General features: G+C 39.9%; 1 protein-coding gene across 1 annotated transcript in view; it reads left to right on the forward strand.

Annotated features, from left to right (window-relative positions):
* CCDC83 (coiled-coil domain containing 83) overlaps nucleotides 1-20,200 on the forward strand; it is a 76,762-nt gene that overhangs the window by 17,620 nt on the left and 38,942 nt on the right. Inside the window, exons 4-5 of the mRNA XM_002708468.6 lie at nucleotides 10,265-10,427; nucleotides 14,057-14,224. Coding sequence (XP_002708514.1) covers nucleotides 10,265-10,427; nucleotides 14,057-14,224 — 331 coding nt within the window. The remainder of the gene's footprint in view (nucleotides 1-10,264; nucleotides 10,428-14,056; nucleotides 14,225-20,200) is intronic.

The following is a 20,200-nucleotide window of genomic DNA, read 5'->3' on the forward strand; positions in this document are numbered from 1 at the left end:
TTTCAGTGTTTGACAGTTTTCAGTGGCTTTTAACTGGACATAAATCAAAGTCTCTAATCCTCACCAATGTCTTCAGGATCCTGCCAAAGTTGACATCTGCTCATCTCTTCAACCTTCTCCCCAGCTATTACACCCTTTACTTACTACCAGTTCTTTTAAAATTTGCAAAACCAATGCTTTCCTCTTGGCTACTTCCTTTTCATGCCCCCTACTAGGCTGAAATCTTGTGTAAAAATAATTCTCCATTATTAAGTTGAAAGCTCTTTAGGCAGCAGCAATCAAATCTACTTATCTTTGTTTCTCTAGAAGAGCCCAGCATTAGTAGGTGTTCTGTGAACATTTGTTGACTTGATTCACACTAACACAGTGAAAGGACAAATTAAAAAAAAAAAAAAAGAAAGAAAAAAAAAAGATGGTTTATTTGAAAGGCAGAGTGACAGACAGGGAAAGATATTCCACCTGATGTTTCACTCCTCAAATGCCTGCAATAACCAGGTCTAAAGCCTGACTAAAGCCAGGGGCCAGGAATTCCATCCTGGACTCCCATGTGGGTGATAGAGTCTCAAGTACTTGGGCCATGTTTACTGCCTTCACACGTACATTAGTAGGAGGCTGGATTGGAAGTAGAGCATACAGGACTCAAACCAACACTCTGATATAGGATGCCAACATTGCAATCAGCAACTTAATTCACTGTGCCACAATGCCAGCCCTGGACATGTAATTTTTTACAAATAACAATAACATATGCCTGAAAATAATAGTGATTGTGTCAGACATTTGATCTAGGGCCAGGCATTGTGGGGCAACATGATAAGCCTCTGCTTGCAATGTCTGCATTCCGTATCAGAGTGCAGGCTCAAATTCTGGCTACTCCCTTCTAATGTGGCTGAGAAGCAGCAGATAATGCCTCAAATACCTGAGTTCCTGTCGCTCACATGAGAGACCCAGATGGAGTTCCAGATTCTTGGCTTCAGCCTGGTCCAGGCTCAGCTGTTGTGGCTATTTGAGGAGTGAGCCAAAGAATGAAAAATATTCCATCTCTTTCTTTCTCTCTATCTTTCTCCTTCTCTCTCTATTTCTCTCATTCTGCTTTTCAAGTGAATAAGTTAAAAAAATTTATGTAGAAGGACTGGTTTCATTTTGAGAAATATTTTTAAAATTTTGTTTATTTACATAAGGTGAACTAATTTCATGTATTTCATATATAGAGATTTCAGAGTATAATGATACTTTCCACCATTGTTCCAAGTATGGAAAGTAAATGGAAAATGTCTTTGTACCTATTTCTTCATGAATTATATGTGGTGGTTTTTAAATTATCTCTGTCTTTGGAAATTTTTTGCCTATATGTTATGATGATAAATATCTTTGAGCTGGAATTGAATTTAGAAGCCATTGTTGCCTTACTAAAATTAAGTAACATAAGTAAAACAAGATATTTTTATTTAACATTCAAAACATTCTTGCTAGAGGAATTTTCCACTTCTACAAAAATAAGTGGAAAAGTCCATATTTGGAAAAAAAAAGTATTAGCAGTGTAATAGTCTGGCAAGTGATATTTCCATTGGTATTATTCAAGTTTCTACAGATATTTCATTTTAAAATAACATGTCAAGTCAAAGTAATTCAACTTCTTTATAAGCAAACAAAACATGAATCTATTTCATTCAAGAAAATGGAATATCTTAGAATTGATTAAAGAGTAATAAATTGCTTTTTTCAGTTACTAATTTGATTGGCCCTCTGGTTTTTAATTAAACTTTTTATTTTGAGGTACTTATAAATATGCAGTTGTGAGAAGTACTACACAGAGAGAGATCCTGTGTACTCATTACTTAGGTTGCTGTAACATATTTAAAAACAATAACACAATACCTCAAATAGAGTACTGATAAAATTAACATTGATAGTTGAGAGACAGAAAATTTCCATCACCACAAGCATTGCTCATGACCTTATCTTAATTAATTATACCTGGGAAGATGGTTTTCAATAGTGTCACATTCTAAGGTTCTGAGTTGACATGGATTTGGGGGCAATATTAATATTTAATATGGGGCATATATGTTTACAATTATTATATTCTTGATGGTTTCACACTTTTATTCTTATATAATATTCTTTTTAGTCTCTAGTAACAATTATTTTCTTAGTCTATTTTGTCTTATGTTAGTATAGCCAGTCACTCCAGATCTCTTTGGGTTCCTGTTTGCAGTAGGCATGTTTTTTCTATCCTTTTACTCTTGGCCTATTTGTTTCTTTGAGTTGAAAGTATGTTTAATATAAGGTATATAGTTGGGTCATTTTTAAAAGTCCATTGTGCTAACCTCTGCCTTTTAATGACCATGTATAACCATTTTCATTGAGTGTAATTATTATAAGGAAAATTTATATCTGACATTTTTGCTATTTTGCTTTCTGTGTCTCATGTTCCTCTCTCCTTCCATTACTGCCTTGTTCTATATTAAATGTTTTCTTGTGTTCTGTTTTAACTCTCTGTTGTTTCTTTTATTTTCTAAGTTATTTCCTTAGTGGTTGTCCTAGGGATTCCAGTTAACAAGTTAACTTATAACAATCTATAAGATTGTTCAGAATAATGCTATATTTATTTTTATTTGAAAAGCAGAAAGAGAGAGAGAGAGATCTTCTGCCCACTGGTTCATTCCCCAAATGCCCACAACAGCTACGAGCTGGTACTGAAACCCAGGGACGCCAATAGGAGATACAAGCATCCCAAATGGCATCTTAACTGCTATGCCAAACTGCAGCCTTACCAACTTAATTTTTTTTTTATCTTTTATTTAATGAATATAAATTTCCAAAGTACGACTCATGGGTTACAATGGCTTTCCGCCCCATACCATCCCTCCCACCCACAACCCTCCCCTTTCCCACTCCCTCTCCCCTTCCATTCACATCAAGATTCATTTTCGATTATCTTAATATACAGAAGATCAGCTTAGTATACCTTAAGTAAGGATTTCAACAGTTTGCTCCCACACAGAAACATAAAGTGAAAAATAATAGATGATTTTTTTAAATGATGATGAAATCAGATCAGACCTATTGTCATGTTTAATCCCAGTGAGAGTCAAGTTGGGAATTGATAATTTCTTTTTTTTTTTCTTTTTTTTTTTTTACAGAAGATCAGTTTAGTGTACATTAAGTAAAGATTTCAATCGTTTGCACCCCCATAGAAACACAAAGTGAAATATACTGTTTGAGTACTCGTTATAGCATTAAGCCTCAGTGTACAGCACATTAAGGACAGAGATCCTACATGAGGAGTAAGTGCACAGTGACTCCTGTTGTTGACTTTACAAATTGACACTCCTGTTTATGGCATCAATAATCTCCCTATGCACCAGTCATGAGTTTCCAAGGCTATGGAAGCCCCTTGAGTTCTCCGACTCTTATCTTGTTTAGACAAGGTCATAGTCAAAGTGGAGGTTCTCTCCTCCCTACAGAGAAAGGCACCTCCCTCTTTGAAGACCTGTTCTTTCCACTGGGATCTCACTCACAGAGATCTTTTTGCCAGAGTGTCTTGGCTTTCCATGCCTGAAATACTCTCGTGGGCTTTTCAGCCAGATCCGAGTGCCTTTAGGGCTGATTCTGAGGCCAGAGTGCTATTTAGGACATCCGCCATTCTATGAATCTGCTGAGTATCTCACTTCCCATGTTGGATCACTCTCCCCTTTATTCTATCGGTTAGTGTTAGCAGATACTAGACTTGTTTATGTGCTCCCTTTGACTCTTAGTCCTTTCATTATGATCAATTGTGAACTGAAATTGATCACTTGGAATAGTGAGATGGCATTGGCACATGCCACCTTGATGGGATTGAATTGGAATCCCCTGGTACGTTTCCAACTCTACCAATTGGGGCAAGTCAGCCCGAGCATGCCCCAAATTATACATCTCTTCCCTCTCTTATTCCCACTCTTATGTTTAACAGGGATCACATTTCAGTTAATTTTCAACACTTAAGAATAACTGTGTGATAATTACAGAATTAAACCAGTCATATTAAGTAGAACAGACAAAATACTATGAGGGATAATGTATTAAGTTGTCCATTAGCAGTCAGGGCTATGCTGATCAAGTCACCATTTCTCATAATGTCCATTTCACTTCAGCAGGTTTCCTTTTTGGTGTTCAGTCAGTTGTCACCGATCAGGGAGAACATATGGTATTTGTCCCTTTGGGACTGGCTTACTTCACTCAGCATGATGTGTTCCAGATTCCTCCATTTTGTTGCAAATGACTGGATTTCGTTGTTTCTTACTGCGGTATAGTATTCTAAAGAATACATATCCCATAATTTCTTTATCCAGTCTACCATTGATGGGCATTTAGGTTGGTTCCAGGTCTTGGCTATTGTGAATTGTGCTGCAATAAACATTAGGGTGCAGACCGCTTTTTTGTTTATCAATTTAAACTCCTTTGGGTAAATTCCAAGGAGTGGGATGGCTGGTTATATTCAGGTTTCTGAGGAATCTCCAGACTGATTTCCATAGTGGCTTGACCAGTTTGCATTCCCACCAACAGTGGGTTAGTGTCCCTTTTTCCCCACATCCTCGCCAGCATCTGTTGTTGGTAGATTTCTGTATGTGAGCCATTCTAACCGGGGTGAGGTGAAACCTCATTGTGGTTTTGATTTGCATTTCCCTGATTGCTAGTGACCTTGAACATTTTTTCATGTGCCTGTTGGCCATTTGGATTTCCTCTTTTGAAAAATGTCTATTGAAGTCCTTGGCCCATCTCTTAAGTGGGTTGTTGGTTTTGTTTTTGTGGAGTTTCTTGATCTCTTTGTAGATTCTGGTTATTAACCCTTTATCTGTTGCACAGTTTGCAAATATTTTTTCCCATTCTGTTGGTTGTCTCTTCACTCTCCTGACTGTTTCTTTTGCAGTACAGAAACTTCTCAATTTGATGCAATCCCAATAGTTGATTTTGGCTTTGACTGCCTGTGCCTCCCGGGTCTTTTCCAGAAATTCTTTGCCTGTGCCAATATCTTGAAGGGTTTCTTCAATGTTCTCTAATAACTTAATGGTGTCAGGACGTAGATTTAGGTCTTTAATCCACGTTGAGTGGATTTTTGTGTAAGGTGTAAGGTAGGGGTCTTGCTTCATGCTTCTGCACGTGGAAATCCAGTTTTCCCAGCACCATTTATTGAATAGACTGTCCTTGCTCCAGGAATTAGTTTTAGATCCTTGATCAAATATAAGTTGGCTGTAGATGTTTGGATTGATTTCTGGTGTTTCAATTCTGTTCCATTGGTCTATCCATCTGTTTCTGTACCAGTACCATGCTGTTTTGATAACAACTGCCCTGTAGTATGTCCTGAAATCTGGTATTGTGATGCCTCCGGCTTTGTTTTTGTTGTACAAGATTGCTTTAGCTATTCGAGGTCTCTTGTGCCTCCATATGAATTTCAGCATCATTTTTTCTAGATCTGCGAAGAATGTCTTTGGTATCTTGATTGGGATTGCATTGAATCTATAAATTGCTTTTGGGAGAATGGACATTTTGATGATGTTGATTCTTCCAATCCATGAGCATGGAAGATTTTTCCATTTTTTGGTATCCTCTTCTATTTCTTTCTTTAAGGTTTTATAATTTTCATCGTAGAGATCTTTAACGTCCTTGGTTAAGTTTATTCCAAGGTATTTGATTGTTTTTGTAGCTATTGTGAATGGGATTGATCTTAGCAGTTCTTTCTCAGTCATGGCATTACTTGTGTATACAAAGGCTGTTGATTTTTGTGCATTGATTTTATATCCTGCCACTTTGCCAAACTCCTCTATGAGTTCCAATAGTCTCTTAGTAGAGTTCTTTGGATCCTCTAAGTACAGAATCATATCGTCTGCAAAGAGGGATAGTTTGACTTCTTCCTTCTTGATTTGTATTCCTTTGATTTCTTTTTCTTGTCTGATGGCTCTGGCTAAAACTTCCAGAACTATGTTAAATAGCAGTGGTGAGAGTGGGCATCCCTGCCTGGTGCCAGATTTCAGTGGAAATGCTTCCAACTTTTCCCCATTCAATAGGATGCTGGCTGTGGGTTTTTTATAAATTGCTTTGATTATATTGAGGAATGTTCCTTCCATACCCAATTTGCTTAGAGTTTTCATCATGAAAGGGTGTTGAATTTTATCAAATGCTTTCTCTGCATCAATTGAGATAACCATATGGTTTTTCTTCTGCAGTCTGTTAATGTGGTGAATCACATTGATTGATTTGCGAATGTTGAACCATCCCTGCATACCAGGGATGAATCCCACTTGGTCTGGGTGGATGATTTTCCTGATGTGTTGTTGTATTCTATTGGCCAGAATTTTATTGAGGATTTTTGCATCTATGTTCATCAGGGATATTGGTCTGTAATTTTCTTTCAGTGCTGCATCTTTCTCTGGCTTAGGGATTAAGGTGATGCTGGATTCATAGAAAGAATTTGGGAGGATTCCCTCTTCTTCGATTGTTCTGAATAGTTTGAGAAGAAATGGGATTAGTTCTTCTTTAAATGTCTGGTAGAATTCAGCAGTGAATCCATCTGGTCCTGGGCTTTTCTTTGTTGGGAGTGCCTTTATTACTGTTTCAATTTCTGTCTCAGTTATGGGTCTATTTAGGTTTTCGATGTCTTCCTGGTTCAATTTAGGTAGGTTGCATGTGTCCAGGAATCTATCCATTTCTGATAGGTTTTCCTGTTTGCTGGCATACAGGTCCTTGTAGTAATTTCTGATGATTCTTTTTATTTCTGTGGTGTCTGTTGTTACGTTTCCTTTTTCATCTCTGATTTTATTGATTTGGGTCTTTTCTCTTCTTTTTTTTAGTTAGTTGGGCCAATGGGGTGTCAATTTTGTTTATTTTTTCAAAAAACCAGCTTCTCGCTTGGCTGATTTTTTGTAATGTTTTTTTGGATTCAATCCTGTTAATTTCTTCTCTGGTTTTAATTATTTCTCTTCTCCTACTAGATTTGGGTTTGGTTTGCTGCAGTTTTTCTAGGTCCTTGAGGTGCGCTGAAAGCTCATTTATTTGGTACCTTTCCAATTTCTTGATATAGGCACCTATTGCTATAAATTTGCCTCTCAATACTGCTTTTGCTGTATCCCATAAGTTTTGATATGTTGTGTTGTTGTCTTCATTTACTTCCAGAAAGTTTTTGATTTCTCTTTTGATTTCTTGAATGACCCAGTGTTCATTCAGGAGCATGTTGTTCAGTCTCCATGTGTTTGCATACTTTCTGGGGTTTCCTGAGTTGCTAATTTCTAGCTTCATCCCGCTGTGGTCTGAGAAGCTGCATGGTATGATTCTAATTCTTTTAAATTTGCTGAGACTTGCTTTATGGCCTAGTATGTGATCAATCCTAGAGAAGGTTCCATGCGCTGCTGAGAAGAATGTGAAGTCTGTAGATGTAGGGTTGAAAGTTCTGTAGATATCTGTTAGATCCATTTGGGCAATAGTGTCAATTAAATCTGCTGTTTCCTTGTTGATCTTCTGTCCGGATGATCTGTCTATTTCTGAGAGTGGAGTATTGAAGTCCCCCAGTACTATTGTATTGGAATCTAAATCTCCCTTTAAGTCCCTTAACATATCTTTTAAATAGACCGGTGCCCTGTAATTAGGTGCATATACATTTATAATAGTTACATCTTCCTATTGAATTGAACCCTTAATCATTATATAGTGTCCCTCTTTGTCTCTCTTAACAGTTTTTGTATTAAAGTTTATTTTGTCTGATATTAATATGGCTACACCTGCTTTTTTTTGGTTTCTGTTGGCATGGAATATCTTTTTCCAACCTTTCACTTTCAGTCTGCATGCCTCTTTGTTAGAGAGATGTGTTTCTTGTAGGCAACAAATAGTTGGGTTGTATTCTGTGAGCCAGTCAGCCAAACGGTGTCTTTTAACTGAAGAATTCAGACCATTAATGTTCAATGTGACAATTGATACGTAGTGACTTTGCCCTGCCATTTTCCCGGAAATATTTTCTCGTATATGCTTTGAGCTTCCCATGCTCTTTTACTGGTAGGTGTTCTTCCTTTCCCTTCTTTCATATTGATGGCCGTGTTTCTGTGTTTCTGAGTGTAGCACATCTTTAAGTATCTTTTGCAGGGCCGGACGAGTGGCCACAAAGTCTTTCAATTTCTGTTTGCTATGAAAGGTCTTTATTTCACCTTCATTCACAAATGAGAGCTTGGCAGGATATAATATTCTGGGCTGGCAATTTTTCTCTCTTAGCACCTGTGCTATGTCTCGCCATTCCCTCCTAGCTTGTAGGGTTTCTGATGAGAAGTCTGCTGTGAGTCTGATTGGAGATCCTCTGAGAGTAATCTGACGTTTCTCTCTTGCACAATTTAGGATCTTTTCTTTATGTTTCACTGTGGTAAGTTTAATTACCACATGTCGTGGTGAGGATCTCTTTTGGTCATGTTTATTGGGGGTTCTATGAGCTTCCTGTACTAGGATGTCTCTGTCCTTCTCCAAACCTGGAAAGTTCTCTGCTAGTATCTCACTAAAAAGGCCTTCCAATCCTTTCTCTCTCTCCATGCCTTCAGGAACTCCTAGAACTCGAATGTTGGTTTTTTTAATAGTATCCTGTAGATTCCCAACAATATTTTTTAGGTTTCTAATTTCCTCTTCTTTTCTTTGGTTTGACTGTATGTTTTCCTGTGCTCTATCTTCTAAGTCCGATATTCTCTCTTCTGCTTCACCCATTCTGTTTTTAAGGCTTTCTAATGTGTTTGTCATTTGATCTATTGAGCTCTTCATTTCATTTTGATTTCTCTTGACTATTACACTTTCCTGTTCTACTAGTTTCTGAGTTTCATTTTGACTCTTCCTTAAAATTTCATTTTCACGAGAGAGATTTTCAATCTTGTCCATTAAGGATTTCTGTAGTTCAAGGATTTGCTTTTGAAAACTTCTAAATGTTCTTATCATAAATTTTTTGAAATCCGTATCTTGCATTTCTTCTATCTCATCATCTTCATACTCTTGGCTTGGGGTGTTTTGCTTATTTGGAGGCATCATAGTGTCATCGTTGATCTTGCTCCCTCTATTTCTGTGTTTGTTTGTTTGTTACTCGGCATAGTTAATTCTTCTTGCGTCACTGTGCGTTTTTTTTTTTCTTTTTTTTTTTTTTTATACTGTGTCCGTGTTAAGTGGACTGCCTGCTGTTGGAGGAGCCTTGGAGGCTTGAGATGGGTGCGGCCTGAGAGCTCTGCCTGGTTCTTCCTTGTTAAGGGTGTGCAAAGGTCCCAACTTAATTTTAATAATGTACAAAAACTTTGTTCAGTTTCCTTGATCCTCATTGGGTTGTTATTTTTTATCTAAAATACATCTTCATACGGTATGTTCCCATAAACATAAATTGATAATCACAGCTTTATGCAGTTGTCTTTTAAATCAGATGCAGGGAAAAGGAATTACCAAAGAACGAATTATTCTTTAGTTTAGAAACATGGATGGGATACCCACAAAAGTAACCTAGTCCATATTTCAAATGGGAAGTTTTTGAATGGTGAGTAACCATAACCAAACAGTAGAGAATTAGGGTCATTTGTGAAAAAAAGCAAGACCGAATGTAAGTTCTACAAAAGCAGTACTTTTTTTTTTTCCCCCCCACAGGCAGAGTGGATAGTGAGAGAGAGAGAGACAGAGAGAAAGGTCTTCCTTTGCTGTTGGTTCACCCTCCAATAGCCGCTGCAGCTGGCGCACTGTGGCCGGCTCACCGCGCTGATCCGAAGCCAGGAGCCAAGTGCTTCACCTGGTCTCCCATGGGGTGCAGGGCCCAAATACTTGGGCCATCCTCCACTGCACTCCCTGGCCACAGCAGAGAGCTGGCCTGGAAGAGGGGCAACCACAAAAGCAGTACTTTTAAAAATTGTTTCATTCCTAGTGCCCAGAACACTACCTGGCCAGTGGTAGATGACTACACGAATAATGTATGTTAGAGAAGAACAGTGTTGGTGTAAAAGATTGAAAAAAATTTATCTCCAAGCTTTAACTTCAATGTTCATTGATCTGGTGTTATGATGATGGATTGTACTTTAATAACACAATTTTTAAAGTGTAACATTGTGTTCAATGTTACTGTGTTGATAGGCTTAGCTTTATTTGACTATTCCATGGTCCATAAGCTCTTAGAAATATTATTGTATAATTTATTTCATTGAATGTTTCTTTCTCACTTTGCAAGCCTCAATATGTGGATATAAACAGTTCGGCAGACGTTGTTAACTGCTGCTGATTGTCGTGACAGAACCGACACTTGAAGGATGAACAGATCTGGCACATACGGAACCTACTCAAGGAGCTGAGTGAAGAGAAATCAGACATATTACCTGCTGTGTCAAGGGAGGATGTTGAAGAAGCGATGAAAGAAAAATGGAAGTTTGAAAGAGACCAGGAAAAAAACTTGAAAGGTGATTTAGGAACTTAGAAAATTATCATAAAGTTGTATCAGAATTTACTAATGCGTTTGTCTTCCAATATATTCAAAATGCTACGAGTGTATTTTGAGTGACATCATTACCACCACAGCCAAAAACACATGTTGGTAAAAGGGCAGGGGAGGGAAAATAACCAAGTATTTAGAAACCGAGCGAGGAGGAGGAATAAGGGCAGTGATCACAAAGGTAGAATCCACTGACTCTGAATGCTAGATGGGTTCCTGTTAAGTGCCGTTCTCAGCTTCTCCTCACAGCAGGGACTTGTTCTTTCTTTTTGAGAAATTCTATTGTTTGGTGGTATCATTGGCTTTAGCCTCGGTGTAGATTTAGGAATGATAAGGTAAACATAACCAAAAACATCCTCTCTCCCCACTATCTAAGGGAGCTAAGAACACCATGATTTAGATGTTAGAAAGGATTAGAGTTGGGAAAGAGGAAGTTTGTAGGCTATGGGGAGAAATGATGCTAGGTATGGGTGATGAAAGCCAGGATACACGCTTGCTGCAAGGTTAGGAAATAGAATCCTGGGAGTAACTCGTGTGTAGTTTTGATGTGTTCATGGTTTATAACTATTCCTCAATCCCAAACTTGTTGCTAGGATTTCTAAGCCACTTCTGTCAGAATTTCTGTCAATACCATGTCTGCTAGGAAGCTGGAAAACAGGAGAAACAATTGAGCACTGTCAGGAAGCAGTACCAGAAGCTAAGAGCCAAAACAAGGGATGAGATTTTCCTGAATTTCTCCAGATGTTTCAATTACCTACTTACCTGGGGCACTTTGCACACAACAGGCCCATTACTCATTAGATAGTTTTCATTTTGAGTGAAATAGTTTCCAAGATCATATATTGGGAGAAAACTTCATTTTCAGAAATTTCTAAAATTGTTCCCATAACCCTCCCCCTGCCCAACTCTCTCTATTGGCAACCGTTATGTCGCTAGATGAGAGATGGTGCATTTTGCAGGACTCCTCTCAGAGAGTTACGCTGTGTTTGGAAGGAATACTTTAATTAGTCCCTTGAGAAGGGAGTGAGACCCCAAAAGCTGCCCAAGTATGCTCACTAAACTGCCTTCTCAGGGGAGTGGTCCCAGTTAGTTGAGGTATGCCTGTTTATGGTTTGGGCTGAGCAGAGGATGTATGTGTCATACAGGACTGGGGCCAAGTGAGATGACTGAGCACAGTAAAGGAGGGCTGGGCATGCATGTGATGGTCCAAGAAAGAAAGAGTCCTACAGGCACCAAGAATCAAAGAGAAAATGAGAGGACAGATGTGTCAAGGAAGAATTTCTTAGACATTATGTACCAGGGAGTCCCTTGCAACTCTCTTTGGTGTGGAGCAGAAATGGCTATTTCACACAACAGCTTATTGCAGTCCAGATTCTCAGGCCCCACCTAGACCTACCAAATCTGACTGCATTTTGACAAGATGTCAGGAGATTCCTATGCACATTAAGGTCTAGGAAGTACAACTGCAACCCCTTTCTTTCAACTTTTAGATAGCACTCTTATAATTGCAAAGATAAAATCCAAATCAGATTGGCCTAAGCATAAAGGGGATAATAATTTTCCCACATAACCAAGCCGCAGAAGGGTTGGATACTGCTGACCTGATCCAGCCCTCACATGTTGTTAGATTTCACCATTCAAAAAAAATCTTTGCGTGTGTGTGCACTCCCACACATGCTCATGCATACCCATGTTACTAGAAAGCAAGGGAGAAGGGTTCTAAGAAAAAAGAACAGGGGCCTGCGCTGTGGCGTAGCTGGTAAAGCCGCCGCCTGCAGTGCTGTCATCCCATATGTGCACTTGTTCGAGTCCTGGCTGCTTCACTTCCAATCCAGCTTTCTGCTCTGGACTGGGAAAGCAGTGGAAGATAGCCCAAGTAATTGGGCCCCTGCACCTGCGTGGAGACCTGGAAGAAGCTCCTGGCTCCTAGCTTTGGATTGGCGCAACTCTGGCCATTGTAGCCAATTGGGGAGTGAACCAGCAGATAGAAGACTCTCCCTCTCTCTCTCTCTCTCTCTCTCTCTCTCTCTCTCTCCCCCTCTCTGTAACTCTGCCTTTCAAGCAAATAAATAAATCTTAAAAAAAAAAAAAAGAAAAGAAAACAGAACAGCAACCACTACATCCATGTGTCTTTCAAAATCTTGAGTGACATATACCAACCCTCACTTCAAAGCTGAATGCCGCACAGTGGTAAGACAGCAGCAGTCTGCTCCAGTGAGAGGCCTGCTGCCCATCTGTGTTATAGTAGTGTTACTAATTGTTTCTTGACCCTAACAAGCACCATCTCTTAAGAAAATTTAAAATACCTTATGTACAACTCTGGAAAAAGACACATCTAGAGTCTTTCTGAACCTTTGCACTAAAGAACATCCCTCTGGCCTGACTGGAGTGCTTCAGCCACTCAATAAACTTTTATTGAGCACCAAGTAACTGGTGGATTTATGGAGATGAGTAAAATGTGGTCTTACTTCAAGGGGCTTTCAAACAAGGTGATGTGTGGGAGTGAGCTAAGCAACCACTAAGTCCACTAGACTTGGCTCTTTGTAATGCTTCCTTTTCCACAATATTCAGTGGCATGATATTCAGGCCTAAATATTTTAAAGATGTATTTATTTGAAGAGCAGAGTGATAGAGAAAGGGAGCAGGAGAAGGAGAGAGTGGTGGGAGGAGAGGGAGAGAGAGGGACAGAGATATCTTCTATCTGCTAGTTCACTTCACAAATGCCTGCAACAACCAGATCTGGGCCAGGTTGAAAACAAGAGCCAGGAACTCCATCCTGGTCTCCCATTTGGGTGGCAAGGGGACAAGCACTTGGGCCATCCTCTACTGCTTTCTCAGACACATTAGCAGGGAGCTAGATTGGAAGTGGAGCAGCCAGGACTGCAACTGATGCCAGCATCGTAAACAGCAGCTTAACCTGCTATGCCACAACACCAGCACTCAGGCCTAAAGATGTGCCAGGGCATACTGAAAGTTTATATGTTTGACATGGTTCAATATTTGTACATATTTAATTGGGGAACTTGTCTTTCACTCTAAAGTTTTAGTAAGGTGGGGAGAGAAGAAGAAGATGTGCTATTATGACTATCATTTACTATCACTTAACACAACGGAAGTCCAAGCAAATGAACTATTGATGACTGAATCAAACAATTTACTTACAAAAATAGTTGCCAAAGACCTAGGAAGGATATAAGTTAAAAATCACTTTTTCCCAGTGGCATAGTGGCCAGAAAAAAATGATAATTTATTAATTAAAAATACGTTTTATAAAATGTGATCTACAAAATAGGACCCCTGTTAAGCTACCACATGAATAATTTAAACTTGTGGATTCCTAGATAAATGGGTTAGTTATTAAATCTTCCGGCCACAGCCCCAAAGCACACATCTACTTTATAACCAGAAATAGATTTTGAATCAGGGATAAATAATAGTTTAAATAGTTTAGGCTCTCTTAAATTGTAGATATAAAATAGTACTTATGAGCTTAACAGTATTTTCATATCAGATCTTTACTTCATAAAAGCAATTGCAACACATAATGGTTGCAAAGGCAATATAAATGATGTGATGTCTTGATTTTCTTCTCAACAGATATGCGCACACAAATAAGTAATGCTGAGAAACTATTTCTTGAAAAACTCAGTGAAAAGGAATATTGGGAAGAGTACAAGAATGTAGGGAGTGATCAACATGCTAAACTCATTATATCCTTACAAAATGACATCAATAAAGTCAAAGAGAATGCAGAGAAAATGTCAGGTCAGTTGCAACTAAGCTAGTTCAAGTTCCATAAAAAATCTTTAAAGGGCATACATTTGGTGGAGGAAAAACATGGGTACTCTTTGAATCATCCTTTACTCTCTGCTGGCTGCACAAGCTGCTATGAGCCCAAGGGGAAAGGTGGAGGAAGGCAGTACAGAAATGATCCCAGGACACCGATGAAACTGAGAAGAGGAAGTAAAGAGATGGGGGAAGCTGGAAAGATGCTTGACTCAGTGGGTGGTGTCTCTGTGCTCCTACTCCTGTGTCTGGGGCAGTTTCACTGTGGTAGGAGGATCCTGGGGAAAGGTTATATTAGAAAGAATTCACCTGGGGCAAACGAAGACAAAATCCCCAAGTAAATTAAGTTGCAGTCAGGAAAAAAAAAAAAATGAAGAACAAACATGAGATACAAAGGGAATAGGGCTTGGAGTAAGATATAGCCTTGGGCATTATGAGGCTTTACTAGAACTGGATCTGGGCAGGATAAGGCCACTTGTCACTGAGGTAAGTATAGTGGATTAAAATAACAACAGATACCCAGAAACAGGAAAGTCAAAGAACAGACTAAACAGAGACAATCCAGCCCAAAAAGCTCTGTAGGTGTATGATAGTCCAGAAGCCAGTTGGTGATGTTGCCCTGTGTTGAGGAAGGGGTCCTGTGTAGTGGTCCCCATAATCTCCTGCCAGGGCACTTATCAGAGAGCCCTGCCTCTGGACTCTTTCTTATGTCAGTGACTCAGTTCAAGACCTCTGCACCACAGTCATATTGTAAATTTGGCCTCATGTCCATCTAAGCTTGGAGTTCCAACTTCTCAAAAGGTTCTTAATAATAGACAAAGTGTCTGCCAACTCCCACTCTATCCTCCACCAGCCCACTCAGGTCCTCTCCCTGGAGAAAATGACCATTACCAGTTTCTTGGGTAGCCATCCAAGATGTCTCCTACAGGTACAATTTCTCATTTGCTTTTTCATACAATACAAATATCCTTACAAATCAGTACACATTGATACTGCCTCATTCCTCAAATGGCTATACTGTTTTGTTGTGGTGTAAGTTTCTTAACCTGTCCCCTACTTATAAGCATTTAGGTTGTTTCTAGTCTTTCATAACTATAAACAATGCTGCAATCTCCTTGTGTTTACATGATTTCACTTAAGTGAGTTTCTGAAGTATAATAGCTAGGCCAAACAGCCTGTTGATTTTTATTTTGATCAGCGTGGTCCTCCATGAATGTGATACCATGTTGTCCTCCTACCAGGGTGACTGAGGTTGCCTATTTCCCCACATCTTCAACATCTCATATGTAGAAAACTTTGCAACTTTAACTTCCATTACTTTCATTAAAAGTGACTCTGCTTATGTCTTTTCATTAGTTCAAGTGCTACATTGAGTTTCCTTTTCTGTGAACCACACACATACTTGACCCACTTTTCTAGCATGTTGTAGCATTCTTTACATTTTAAAGAGAATAGCTCCTTACCTATGATATAAATTGCAAATATTTGTCCCACTACTCATTATTCTTTTGTTTGTGCTTTCTGTGTTTGTGTGCTTTTTATAAAATGAGGAAATTCTGTACTTTTATAGTGCCCAATTTATCAGTCTTTGATTTTATTATTTATGAGGTTATAAATAAAATCTCCAGTATTTTCTTCTAGAATTATTATGTTTGTTTTCATATTTTTAAATTTTTTACTTATATAAAGGGAACAAATTTCATGTATTTCATATATACAGTTTTAAGAGCTGTGATATTTCCCACACTGCCTTTTCCCTCCTTTGCTCCCAACCTACTGTTTACATATTTAAGTCTTTGTTTTTGTGTAAGGTAGGAATCCAACACTATTTTTTCCCCAGATGGTTTTCCAGTTATCCCAACATCATTTATCAAGTAATCAATATTTACCCTAACTTTATCATACTTTAATTTCTCATATGTACCTTGGTCTCTCTCTACAATTTTCACTCAGTTCCAATGATCTATGTATCTGTGCACCAGAATGATACTTTTTTAAAAAAGTTAAAAATTATTCTGATGTGTTTAGAAATTTTTAAATATTTCAGCCAGTATTTCTTCACTTTTCATTTTTAAAGTAGAAAGAGTAATCTTCTCATAAAAACTGAATCCATTTGATCATTTGGATGATTTCTTTGAATGGAAAGTGTTCATGTTATCATGTCCAACTTTACAGTGGCAATAACACATATTGAATTATTTGTTGGTCAGAATATGGGGTATAGCTGATTTTAGAGGCCATTAGAAGATTATTGCTATGAGCTTGTCTTAGTTCCCATTAGTTTTAGGCACTTTTTCTAACTGTGAATGTAGCAGCAGCCACTTTGCCCAGGAACAATTAAAATGCCTCAGGGGCCAGTAATTGGACACAAGGAATATGGCCAGGACTTTAAACTGATCTGAAGCCTTAATAGCATTATCTTCACCTTTTCTTCCTTCTCCTCCCTTCTACATGGGCACCCATCTTCAATTATTTTTCTGGAAAGTCTCCTCCAGTACTTGTGATCATGGGGTTTGTGTTAGGCTGCTTCACTTACAAGGAAAGGAGATTGACTCAGACTGTTTTACGGAAAAGAAGGATTTATTATTAGTGAAATTTGCTATCCAAATAAAAATATTTTATTCTCAGTTGAAAATGAGGTGGCAATAAAAGGTACACATGCTTCCAAGTGAAATGAGTCACCATGAAGACTTGCAACATGATGAAGCTGAAAACCTGGTTCACACTCCTGACCACTGAATTCCAGTCTATGAAAGAAGTTGAAGAAGCCAAGGAGAGATTACTAGAAACTAGGGCACAGTTTTTGGAAAGAGCTGTTGGTGTGCTCTAAGTCCCCTAAAAGAGCAGGTAAAGAGAAATTCTCCCCTTAAATCAAGATGGAAGATCTTGAAGGAAACAGACTATTTAATGTGTTTCCCTTGCAGTTTGAGGGATGTTGAGATCTAGTTTATGACTCATCCTTGAAAAATCTAAGGAAGAACTAGTTTTTTTTTTTTTTTTAATTTGACAGGTAGAGTTATAGACAGTGAGAGAGAGGAGAGAGAGACAGAGAAAAAGGTCTTCTCTCTGTTGGTTCACTCCCCAAAAGGCCACCATGGCCGGTGCTGCACCATTCCGAAGCCAGGAGCCAGGTGCTTCCCCCTGGTCTCCCATGTGGGCGCAGGGCCCAAGCACTTGGGCCATCCTCCACTAAGGATGCCACAGCAGAGAGCTGGACTGGAAGAAGAGTAACGGGGACTGGAACCGGCATCCATATGGGATGCTGGCGCAGCAGGCGGAGGGTCAACCAAGTGAGCCATGGCACTGGTCCCGCAAGAACGAGTTTGGAGAGCTACCCATTCTTTTGGAATACAGAGCAAGTAGCTGGTGGCCTGGGCCAGGCCTTCATCCCCTGGAGTGAGTGTTTTTATAAACCTGTTAAAGAACCTACACAAACAGTCCCATTAGAGAAGGAGAGAGCCATAAGTGCCAGCAAGGACCATAAAGTTGGACAGGAGCTTGAGCCAGTGTCAGACAAGTTGAGGGTTTTCTTGCCCATTTCTATGCTCCCCTCTTCCCTTCAGCCCTAAGAGAGGAGGCACGGAAACTCAGTAACAATAGGCACATACTAGGAAAGAGAAATCACCATAATTTTGAAATGAAAGCTTTGATTATTGCAAATAATTGGATATATTAATTCCTTTTGAGAAGGGTTTTAAACCACAAAGTAACCAGAAAAGTCATGAATCTGCTATATTTTATTGAAAGGGAATCACCACCCTCAGAGCATGAATGTTAAAGGGAAGAGAAGGGTGGGTGTTTGGCACAGTGGGTAAGCCATCACTTGGGGCTCCCACATCCTGTATCAAGTGCCTGGATTCAAGTCCAGACTCTGCTGTTGTTGATTCCAGCTTCCTGCTAATACGTACCATGAGAGGCAGCAGTAGTGTTTCAAGGAGCTGGGTGCCTGCTACACATCTGGGAGACCAGGATTGATTGCCTGGCTGTCAGCATTTGGAGAGTAAACCAGCAGATGGGAGGTATCTCTCTCTCACGCGCGCTCTCTCTTTCTCTCTCAAAAAGAGTGTGGTGGGAAGGGCAGGGCAGACAAAACTCAAGTTGCTTGACCTCCCATGAACCACGCTTGTGTATGTTACACTTATAAGTGAAGAACAGGAGAACTAAATACAGACTCTGAATAGAGAGACTTCTGGATTGGCTCCTCCCTACATTTATCTCAGGATCTGTGACCTCTTCTCATGACAACTATGCTCTATCCTGTGTGCCTCTCTCCATTCTCTTCTTTCCCATGTGCCATTGCTTGTTGTATTCTCCAGTCCACATTCTGAATCAAGCTTGTTTCCTCATCCACCCATTCAGTGATGACCAAAGACTTTTGCCTGTGTCCTTTCATAAGTCACTGGTCAGCTGCAGGCGTACACCTTCCGGATAGGTTAACGCCGGCGAGACCTCGGAGACACCAGACGCGTTTATCGGCTTTTCAGCTTCCACTTTATTTTTCAGCAGACTCGCGTTACATGTCGCGAACGCCCGCCCTGTTACCGGCATTCATTCACAACTCCTTCATTCACCACTCCCGCTTACTACTCGCATTCATTCATAGCTCCCGCCTGTTACCGGCGTTCATTCATAACTCCCGCCTGTTTCCGGCGTTCATTCATTACTCCGCCTGTTACCGGCGTTCATTCATTCACTCCGCCTTTTACCAGCGTTCATTCATTCCTCCGTCTTTTACCAGCATTCATTCACTCACCCGTCTTTTACCAGCGTTCATTCATTACCCCGTCTTTTACCAGCGTTCATTCATCACCCCGTCTTTTACCAGCGTTCATTCATCACTCTGCCTTTTACCAGCGTTCATTCATCACTCTGCCTTTTACCAGCGTTCATTCATTCCTCCCGCCCACCGTCCACCTATTTATATATGATTCACGGAAAACATGTTACCAACTAAGTGTGGGAAACATGCAATAACAGGATGCTTAAAGTCAAAACAGGATCTTGCAATTAGCAACGGGCAGGGTGGAAAAAGCCCAGCACTAAACTTCTTGTCGGGAGCGGCACAGCTGGCCAGGCTGTCCCGTTCCCCGACATCTCCCCCTTATTTCTTTGCAAAATGGAGTGGTACTGTGCCTGTCTTAGGTGACCAAGAGCATCTATCAGGCTTACCCGTCATTGGCACATGAACATGAGGTGTGGAGGGAGCGTTCATGCCCTGTCTTAGGTTGCCTTGAAGACCTCTCAGAACTTACCCGTCTTTGACTACCATTCCAGCAGATTCAGCCACACCTGAATCTGTCCATTTTGCATGGGGTACTGGTTATTGAATGTTAGCTGGCTTGTTTAACCACCATTTGCGTATTAACAGCCCTTGCAAGATCCGAACAATAATTGATCCTGTTATTAACATGCTACCCAAAAGACGGGAACACAAACTGCAGTAGATCGAATAACACAGGGTATGCCAACCAGGCCTAATCTTGCAATACATCCGTTCATTAACAGCTGAATAGCAGTATATCATCAAGTGCCTGGGCGGTAGATCTTGTGATGCTATCAAGTATGGACAGTGTGGAGGTTTGGCTCACGGCTATGCCAATAGCGGCCTAACAAGCTGATAACGCCGCAATTACTGCAATGACGACCACGGTGACTCCAAAGTCTCTCCTGTGTTGAACAGCCATAGAGAAGTCCTTCTCAGGCAAATACACAACTGGAGAGGGAGAGGTAGGGCTCTCAAGAGACCCCAATACTCATCCAGCTTGGCCATCGTCGGTGACAGTGGCGTCATTATTAGTAGGAGTAGGATCACGATCATCTTGCCACTCTATTGTTCTTGTCCGTCTTTCTGGAGTCCAGATTGGATTTTTTTCTTCCTGTGGGAGAAAACAAACAGCGCCTCGTACCCTTCTTATTAAAGGGTATGGGCCTTTCCATTTGTTATCTTGTGGGTCT

The sequence above is a fragment of the Oryctolagus cuniculus genome, chromosome 1 (assembly GCF_051225735.1).
Source record: "Oryctolagus cuniculus isolate XC-2025 breed Fujian yellow rabbit chromosome 1, ASM5122573v1, whole genome shotgun sequence".
Classification (NCBI taxonomy): domain Eukaryota; kingdom Metazoa; phylum Chordata; class Mammalia; order Lagomorpha; family Leporidae; genus Oryctolagus; species Oryctolagus cuniculus.